The sequence below is a fragment of the Otolemur garnettii genome, unplaced genomic scaffold, assembly GCF_000181295.1.
Source record: "Otolemur garnettii isolate 467f Iridium unplaced genomic scaffold, OtoGar3 scaffold00161, whole genome shotgun sequence".
NCBI classification, from domain to species: Eukaryota; Metazoa; Chordata; class Mammalia; order Primates; family Galagidae; genus Otolemur; species Otolemur garnettii.
The window spans coordinates 2,636,850-2,646,804 of NW_003852556.1; the positions used below are offsets into that span (position 1 = coordinate 2,636,850).

The 9,955-nt window shown below is 49.5% G+C and overlaps 1 protein-coding gene across 1 annotated transcript in view; it reads right to left on the bottom strand.

The window, feature by feature from the left end:
• NAXD (NAD(P)HX dehydratase) overlaps positions 1 to 3,051 on the bottom strand; it is a 14,567-nt gene extending 11,516 nt beyond the window's left edge. The window contains exon 1 of the mRNA XM_003800008.3: positions 2,915 to 3,051. Within this exon, the coding sequence (XP_003800056.1) occupies positions 2,915 to 3,014 (100 nt within the window). The 5' untranslated portion in view covers positions 3,015 to 3,051. The remainder of the gene's footprint in view (positions 1 to 2,914) is intronic.
• Positions 3,052 to 9,955: the final 6,904 nt, after the last annotated feature.

The window sequence follows — 9,955 nt, forward strand, 5'->3', positions numbered from 1 at the left end:
GGCAGATTTACCTACACTATGTTAAGCATTTAAAAAAATGTACCATAAGCCAAAAATATATATTCTGATGGTGTAAAAACACACACTACAATCACACAGCACTTGCTACAGTACCCAGAAAGAAAAGTTGGGGGAAAATCCTATTTTGAGATAGTCCCTATTTTTGAGATAATATTTTGGAGCCAGAACTCTGCAAATCACATCACCTCCCAGCAGCCTAACCAGCACAAACCAATGCTAGACTTCCCTTCCTCCTGCTCTACTGTGGGGTCTCAGACTGTCAGATCCCAGTGCCGGCTGTGGTGCCACGAGAAGAACTGCTCTAGGAATCCTGAGGGACAACAAATACCCCAGACACTGAGTAGCTAAAGGTGCATGCATGGGGAAGTGATTTCAGATGCTGGTTACTTTAAAATTACTCTAAAATCATAATGTAATATCTGATAGCAGCCCCTTATGTAATTAAAAAAATTCAGTGATACCAAAGGTAAAGTATTATTAAACATGGAGTTTGAAACTTTTTTTTTTTTTTTGACAAAGAGCCTCAAGCTATCCCCCTGGGTAGAGTGCTCTGGCATCACAGCTCACAGCAACCTCCAACTCTTGGGCTTAAGCGAGTCTCCTGCCTCAGCCTCCCAAGTAGCTGGGACCACAGGCGCCCACCACAATGCCCAGCTATTTTTTTGGTTGCAGCTGTCATTGTTGTTTGGCGGGCCCAGGCTGGATTCGAACCTGCCACCTTAGGTGTATGTGGCTGGCACCGTAGCCACTTGAGCCACAGGCGCCGAGCCATGGAGTTTGAAACTTGCCAAGCACACAGGGCAGGGGCTGGACTGGACAGTAAGAAAGTCTTCACCTGTGGCTTGGCAGGGAATCACCACCCTACTATCCTCTGCCTGCACAGAACGGAGTGTCACACCCACACTGGCTTCCAGGCAGGGCCTGCCCCCAGCCACCTGGAACAGAGCCTGGCACACAATAACACACACAACACTGTTTGATAAAGTGAAGGCGTCTGGGTTCATTCTCCTTGTTAAAAGCCAGTTTATCTTCCTTTTACAGATAAAGAGAACTGCAGTTAGTAATGGATAAACCAGTCCACAAGAGACTGAGCCTATTTTACCAAAATGTTGCCACTGAAAGGCAAAATAAGAAGTATATCATTTCTACTTCTAACTGTAACTGCATGACTGCAGACTCAAATCCAAACTGTGCCTGAGCACACAGCTTCCCTGAGCAAAACCACCAAAGCAGGGCAGTTAAATTCCCCAGTACTCAACAGTGAACCTGTAGTTTCAACTGGCTTACGGACATCACTACTGGACTTACCCACAGAAGTATTTAAATATAAACATCAAAGTTCTGGAGGATATAAAGGCCTTGACAAGAGGAGACTTAAAATTTATCCTATTTAGTAACTGTCTTCAGAACAATTCTGAGCTGGGTTATGTTTTAAAGCAGCATAGCTGGGAAAGACTATGCCACTTCTTTCTGCTAAAAGTGCTTTATGTTAACTAACGTGAAGTATATTTAGAGCATCTGATAACAATCTTTAAGCTAACTGAGATACTCCTTGAAGTCTGGATGAGAAGTCAGTAATACAGAACTCTACCGTTTTATGGTAAAAGTTTGGCAAGCCAGTAGAGGACGAAACCTCAAACAAGTACAAAGAAAAATCTTGCTAACTAATCATATAGTGTGTGAATTTAAAGCAAACAGCTACCAAATTAAAAAATCTCTAAGTAACATGGTGCTCAGAAGCCCCTCCCCCTTTGCTGGTGGTGACTTAAGTGTAGAGGCTGAGGAATCCCCTCACTGCCACTCAGTTCATTCAAAACTAGCCTGCTAAAAAAGAAAAAGCCAAAACTCCCTGACAGTTATTCTCTGACCATGCTCAACATCTAAGTGTGGTAAAACCTTTCTAATGACTACAGCAAATGGCGCGTTTTACCATTTCAGCCTCTTACTGGTTGGGGAATCCTGTCTAAGTCATTCACTTTCCCAGAGCGTCTACTTCCTTCTATTTAGTATATAAAGGAGGATAACACCTACTTTGTGAGAAATGAGATCACAATACACTCTTTAGCTGCCTAAAAGATGTTAGAAGCCAATGTCTGCAAGGCAAACAGAGAAAAAAACTGTATGAGGAGATATGAGGCTCTGGAGAATGAGGCTCCACTAAGGAGCTACTAAGTAGATCCTGTCCCAAATAGGACAGGATGATGTAGAGGGAACTTACTTAGAAATTCCCTCTACTTCCTCCCGTCCTATTTGAAAGGGATCTCGAAGTCCAAGGACCAGCTAAGTAAGTTTACAGTCCAGTAGCCAGGCCAGGGAGGGGTCCTCGCGGTCGTCTGGCTAGCTCTCCTGGTTGTGGGTGTCAAGTCGGGTTAGCCGCGCTCCCTAGGGAAGCCCCGCACACGCACGCCCGGGCCGTCCAGTCCTCACCCGCGGTCGAACGACGGCGTCGCAGTATCCAGTCCGTTGCATCCAAGAACTTGCAGGTCTTGCGTGCAGGCGGCCTAGTGGTACTGGAGCTTCAAGCCAGGAAGGCAGACGCGGCCCTGCTCCGAGCTGCCGCCCCGCGGTCGGTCCTCCAGCCGACACCGGTTCTCCCCGACCCCGCGCGGCTCCCTCCCTGGCACCGTCCACTGCCCTTCGGGGCCTTCCTCACCCCGGGGCCCGCCGGCGCCAGTTCCACTACAATCCCGGCCCGCCCGTGAAGCCAAGAGGCCTCCCCGTCCGGCCGCACACAGGCCTGTGGGGCACGAGAGGGAATCCCGGCTCGCCCAGAGCGCGTCCGCCCTGCAGGGCCACTCGGCTCCGCGCGCCCCAGGCCCACCGCGAGCGCAGACCCCCACGCCGCCTGCGTCTCCCCCTCGCAAGTCCGGAGAAGAGACCCGCGGCCGGGTACCTGTGTTCAGTAGCGGCCAGTAGAACGCGAGGGCGACTGAGAGCAGCGCGACAACCACCGCGCCGACGACCGCAGCACCGGCCCCCGCCCGAGTGGCCATCCCAGGACAGCGGGAGGAGGTCTTACCTCGCAGGCCGGCCCGGCCTACCACCCCGCCAGCCATCCAGCGGCCTTCCGGGTTCCCGGCGGCCCCCGCGCCGCGCCAGACCCACGGCCAGAGGGCGCCCATCCGGGTTCCCGCCTGTGCTCCGCCCCCCGCCGGGCCCGGCACCGCCGCCGGAAATGGACTTCCATCTCGTTGGCTCCCTGCACGCTTGAACCGGTGATTGACAAGTTCACCGCCCAATCCGGCCTGGCCCCAGTTCTGACCTGTAAGACGGTCGTAGGAAGGCCGGTTAAAGAATCGAGAAGGTCAGAAGTAGGTAGGGTCTGGTTTTCTTTTTTTTTGGTATTTACAGAAAATGACTGGGGTTGGACGTTGCCCAGTTAGCAAACAGGTTGCTGGCAGAGCCTGTCAAGAGTTGGCACTCTGCGTCGGACAGCAGGTGGATCCTCTGAGCACAACTCTGCGCAGCCTCAAGGCGTGATCTCTCCCCTAAACTCCAGACTGGTTTAAATAGCTGGAAATCTCCCAAATCCCCGCCACCTTCTCTAGCTCAGTAAGGTGACTCTGTCATTTCCAGCTGCTGAAGCCAAGCCACCAGGGAGGCTCCTGATTTCGGTCTTTCATGCCTCTATTGACACCCTATTTGAAGTCACTGGCATGGTGTGAAATAAAACTGTGGGAACCCATTGATTTGGACCAGACCCCTGCACAGCCTAACAAACCAAACCTATTTGGACTTCAACTGCAGTAGCTGAGCTTTAGTTAACTGCAGCTCCACAGCAACTGGGACACCTGTTATAGTATGGACAACTACCAAATGTCAGTTGTTGAATTGACATCGGTTTTAACAGGGTTTGTCATAGACAAAACCTGTAGGGTACAGGTGAGCTCTTGTCTCTGCTATGATTGATAAAAACCTCTGATATTATCATATCCCATTCATAGAGCACCAATGAGGGGAATTGGGCAGAGAGAGAGAAAGGTGACCCTGACTTCCCAGTCTTACACTTTAAATAGATGTAATACCAGGCCTACCCCATTTCCAGGGTTGTAACCACTGTAGATGGAAAAAGCAACTCTGTTAAATATTTTAAGGAGGTTTATTCTGAGCCAATATGAGTAAGGGTGGCCTGGGGAAAACACAAACTCAGGATGTCCTGAGAAGGGGCCCCCAGAAAGTCAAGCTGCAGCTCTGTAGTATATATCGTAGGGAGGCAGAAGTTACAGGCAAAGTCATAAATCAAGACACAGAGGTTGTACATTGGCTTAGCCCAAAAAGGTGCTGGTGGATATCTTGAAGTGGGGATTTACAAGTTATAGGTGGGTTCAGAGATTTTTTTATAATTTTAATTTTTTTTTGTTTTTTTTGAGGCAAACATCTTTTGCCCAGACTGGACTGCCTGGATTATAGCTCACTGCAGTCTCAAACTCCTGGGCTCATACAATCCTCCTACTTCAGTCTCCTAAGTAGCTAGGACTACAGGTACATGCCACCATATCCACAAATTTTTAGATTTTTTGTAGGGATGGGGGCTTCACTATGTTGACCAGGCTGGTCTCTAACTCCTGACCTCAAGTGGTCCTCTGGCCTCAGCCTCCCAAAGTACTGGGATTACAGGTGTGAGACACTGTGCCCCGCCCAGAGAGTCTTTAATTTGCAATTGGTTAAAGGAGAAGGCTTTGTCTAAAAATTTAGTCAGTAGAAAAGAACATTTAAGTTTCATTTTAATGTATATTATTTGAGATAGGAAGTCTGCTAGTGGTCTTGTGGTGCTAGGCTAGAATTGAGACACATACAGTACACTGGAGCAGAGGGGCCTGCTGAGCAAGGCTGATGGTCTGCAGATGTGGCTCTCCAGGCCCTTAGGAAGGAATTCAGAGCAAAGAGCAGTAGTCAGAGTTTAATCCTCACCACCATTGTTAGAAATCAGCGAAAAATTCAAGGTTAGCTTCAGTTAGATTCAAAAAAGATGACAGATATTTTAAATCATTGCAATAAAGATAAACTCTGAAAATTACTGAAGTTTAAAAATATCTTGCTGCCCCACTGGCTGATGGCATCATTGTCATTGCAACTCCCACGCACTTTGAATAGTCTGGTTTCATAGACAGCTTTCTCACTCGCCACAACAAAGCCCCCAAGGTCAGTGGTAAGTATGATTAGTCACTGTTATTTCCTTACTAGCTCCTGTTCCTCATCCCCAACACCCAAATCATGTCTTGTTACTTCTGTGTCTCTGGAAAACCCTAAACATTACGCCCACCAAACATAGAGAAGGGAGGGAGAGGTGGGCAGATGGTCCCCAAAACAGAATGAGGTGAGGTGTGCAGTGGAGAAAAGAGCTGTGGGTCTGCCAACAAAAAAGATCTTAAGCAAGGTGTTTGCACTCTGTCCCTCAGTTCTCAAATGTGAAACGATGGGGCAGGACTTGGTGGCTGTGATCTCTCTCACTCTGGGTGTTGTGGCTCTAGAACTCTTCGTTCCGCTGGTGCCAGGTCTGGACATGGCTTCCACCAGTCTCAGGCCTCTGGGCAGGTTCAATGCTTGGTGGAACCCCTCAGCTTCTCTCTTGGTGCAAAAGTCTTGGTACTTCTTCAGAAATAATGCTCAGAAGTAGCTGGCAAAATTTAACTTTTATGATCAAAACTTGACCATACCACATCCAAACAGAAGTCACATGGATTGACTCAATATTTGCCATTCAATCATAAATATTTAAAGAGGTATGGCAAGGCATAACATCAAATTAAAAGCAAAACTAAACTAATCAGCTCCTTCCAATCCCAGGAATAGGTATTGGTGATGAAGTTTCTGATGGAAGTCCAAGTCTGTCTCCAGAACCTTCTGCCAATCCCTCCCCAGCCTCTCCCAGTGCTCTGTGCACCCAGGCAAGGCCACAATCTCTAGGTTCCTGAAGACATGAGCCTAAAGCCTGTCCCCTCAGGCAGCCTGTTCACCTGTCCTGAGGTGCCCAGAAGGTTCTCTCAGTAATTTCCCACGGCCTGCGGACAGAGGCCCTCCGCCAGAAACAGTCCAGGGTCAGTTCCTGCAGCAGAGTTTACAGGGAACAGCCTCCCGCCCGGGGCCCCCACACAAAGCAGGTGCCTCACGGACCTCTTCCTGCCTCATCTGCTCTTTGGTCTGAACATTTTAATTCTCTGAATTTCTCTGCATTTTTCTCTGGCCGTGTTTGCTCCATGTCATCTCCCTATCCACGTCTGTCGCCACTTATGAACTTATTCGCATGTCCACAGTCTCTGTATTTCTGACAGTTTGAGACAAGGACAAACCCAGAAAAATGCTTGGCCATGGTTTAATTCAGCAGAACCATAGGAGCCCTGCCCCTGGCCTTGTGGCCACCAGGCGGTGAGCTACCACTCAAGTCCAGCCTAGTCTGTTCTCAGAGCCAGGCTGAGCAGTCAATTGGCCCTGCCTAATTTCTCCTGTGAAACTCAACTATTTTCTTGTACAAAATACACTCTTGATTTTTAAAAATTATTTATGCATCATTATGGTAAGTTACATGAAGGATGACTTTGCCACCTTCACCATTTTTAACCATACACTCAGCATCACTAAGTACATTTATGTTGTTGACACTGCTATGTCACCACCCTCCAACCCCAGGACCTTTTCAGATTCCCAAACTGAAACCCCGAACAACAGCTTCCCACGCCCACCCCAGCCCGGGGCACCACTCCGCTCTCTGTCTCTGTGATTGCACTCCTCTGGGGACCTCATGTAAGTGGCACCAAGCAATCTATGTCCTTTTGTGACTGACTTATTTCACTTACCATGATATCCTCAGGGTTCGTCTGGGTTGGAGCAGGTGTCAGAATTTCCCCTGCACAGTTTGGTTGTAACAGTTGACCTCGTGGCATAGTAACTTACAGGCTGAATTTTTTTCCATGAGTTTTACCCCTTTACCTTGTTTTTGTTTATTGTCAAGACATTATCACAAGTTTGATTCTCCCATGTTCCTAATTTTGGACATGCTATCAATCCAGCTCTTCTGGCAAACACAGTTAGAAGAGTAGAAACTTGACCTCTGACTCCTCTGAAGGAGCCCTCTCCTCAGGCCTTTCTGCCTCAGAGTCCAAGTTCTCATCTCCTCTCACACTGCCTCTGTTACTGCCAGAGAACCTCCGGCTCTTCCCTTTGTAGCAGAATATTGATGGCTCCTGAGACTTTCCTGAAACCCAAACACAGGAATGACCCTTCTAATAGCTCCTGCTCTTGGAAAAAGCCCGAGCGATTCCCTACTGTGAATGAGGTCTTCTCAGCCAAAGGCAGCCTTTGCACTCTCACCTCTCCCTTTTACTGTCATTATGCTCCTTTCTTCTGGTGCCCCCAGGCCCAGGGGAAGGCATGTGACAGCTGACCTGTCACTGGGCAGTGTGAAGGTCTGGTAGGTGGGCAGCTTCTCCCATCTGATCAGCAAGTGCACTCTGCCCCGGGCCTGGACTCGGTTGCTTCTCAGCTTGGGGGCTTCCTGGGGGCGAGGCCAGGGAGGAGGCAGCTGACCTGCAGGTGCACCTGACTCACCCACTGCTAGCTGTGGCTCCTGCCTGCCTGGGAGGAGAAGCTGGATGGGGCAGGGTGTGAGCACAGCGGCGCCAGGCAGAGAAGAGGCACGTACGTTTTGTGCCTGCTCAGGCAGTGTCAGGGGCAGCCACACTCAGGCGCAGCTCCCTGCCCAGTGCACTGAGAGCCGTCGCACTGAAGAGGTCCAGCCCTGCCACAGCTTCCTCGGCTCCCTCAGCCTATAGACGTTCATTAAAATAAGGTATTAGAAAAAAACTGAGATGGCTCACACCTGTAATCTCAGCACTATGGGAGGCAGAGGTGGGTGGATAGCTTGAGCTCAGGAGTTTGAGGCCACTGGGAGCAAGAGAGAGACCCCATCTCTACTAAAATAGAAAAACTGAGGCAAGAGGATCCCTTGAGTCTTAGGAGTTTGAGGTTGCTGTGAGCTATGATGCCATTATCACTCTACCCAGGACAACAAAGTGAGATTCTGATGCAAAACAAACAAACAAAAAACATTTAATTTTGAAAATACTCCAGATATACCAAAGTAGAGGAAATTGTGTGTTGGATTGCATGGACCTGGGACCAGCTTTAACCATGGTCACCCTGTCCCCTTCCTATTTCCTCTGTCCTTCAAGCTCCACACCCCTCCTCCATGCCCTGGCTGAAGTATTTGAAGGCGATTCCCAGATAGCCTATTATTTCAGAAAGGTTACTATAATTTTAAGTAAACACGTAAGCGCATATTCACATATATGCATTTATATCACACACACAGTTTGAGAGTGGCTGAGGGACTGAATCTGTCCTGCGCACTCTCCCATCAGGTGAGGCATTTGCCGTGACTTACTGGGGTGGGATTTTCGAGGTGAGCTCCCTGACCAGGTGATTTCTTTCTTTCCAGACCTGCACTGCCTAACAGGAGTCTGCTGGTCACCTGTGGCTGTTTACATTTAAGTTAAATGCAGTTAAGTGATGTGCATCAGTCACATCAGTCGTATGGGTGAGAGGCCCTCGACCTGGACCACTTGGCTGCTGAGCCCCCCATCACCTGGAGAGTCCTGTGGCCAGCACTGGTCCAGTCCTGGTGCCCGAGTCCCCAGTTCTGAAGGGGGGGGTCCCTGGGTGAATATGATGCCTTTTTTCCTTCTGATTTACAGTTCACCTCTTTGCACAAAGAATGAGGTGACTGGTGACCACACCTCTAAACAAACAGGGAAAGGAATAGTGGTGGTAATTATTGGAACCAGTTTCTGTCCACCCCATGCCCACATCTGTGCACAGATGACCAAGACAAGGTTCTTTATAAAATAACAAAAAAATAATTATTAACTCTTAACTACAAGAGCTGTGAAGACAGCACTGGGTTTACCGGAGCGCTGTGCTTAGGGAGGTGTTAACGTGTGCACAGCATTCTTGGTTCTTCAGCACACGTGTTTCCCTCAGGAGACCTTAGACCAGCCTGTCTGGAGCAGGGGTGGCTTGAGGAAGGCTGTTCATGAAGGAGCAGTGGAGGGAGATGCCAGACCCAGGGACCCAGCCCAGGTGCCCAGCAGGCAGCATGGCCAAAGGGGCAGGGGCCCTGCTGAGGCAGGAGAGAGGGCGGCTCCCCAGAAGCCAACACCCCCAACATAGGCCTGCAAAACCTACCACCAACAGGCCCAGGGAGGTGGGTCTATTGTGTAAACAGTGAGACACCAACCTCAGTCCCCAGCCCCTCCCCGCCTGCCTCCTGAGCCTGGGTGAGGCCTAAAACCCCATCCTCCTCCGGGGCTACAAATCAAAGCTGTGATCATCCAGTCTCCACTGACCTGCTGCAGAGGGCTGTAGTCACCTAGCATAAAACCTGGGGGCGCTCCTGTGCTCACACCCTACTCCTCCAGCCTCCACCAATCAGAACTCTTGCAAAACAATTTGTATAATCCCCCTTAGCTTCCTTTTAAAAATCCCTGCTCCCCTTCCTCCTTTTGGAACACAGTGTGACCTTTCTGTGCCTCCTGAATTGCAATCCCTACAACCCAACAGACGCCAGCCTTACTGCTCTGCAGTCTGATCTTCTGTCCCTTCCTGTGACACCCCAGATGCCCTCTGTTCATCTCCTTATACAGAAGCGTATTCTCCAGGCTTGCCGACCATAGCTCAGTTGTTAGGGCACTGGCCACATAGACCAGGGCTGGCGAGTTTGAACCCGGCCTGGGCCTGCTAAACAACAATGACAACAACAACAAAAATAGCTGGGCGTTGTGGAGGGCACCTGTAGTCCCAGCTTCTAGGAAGGCTGAGGCAAGAGAATCGCTTAAGTCCAAGAGTTTGAGGTTGCTGTGAGCTGTGACACCATAGCACTTTACTGAGGGCAACATAGTAAGACTCTGTCTAAAAAAGAAAAAAGAAGTATTCTCTGGTG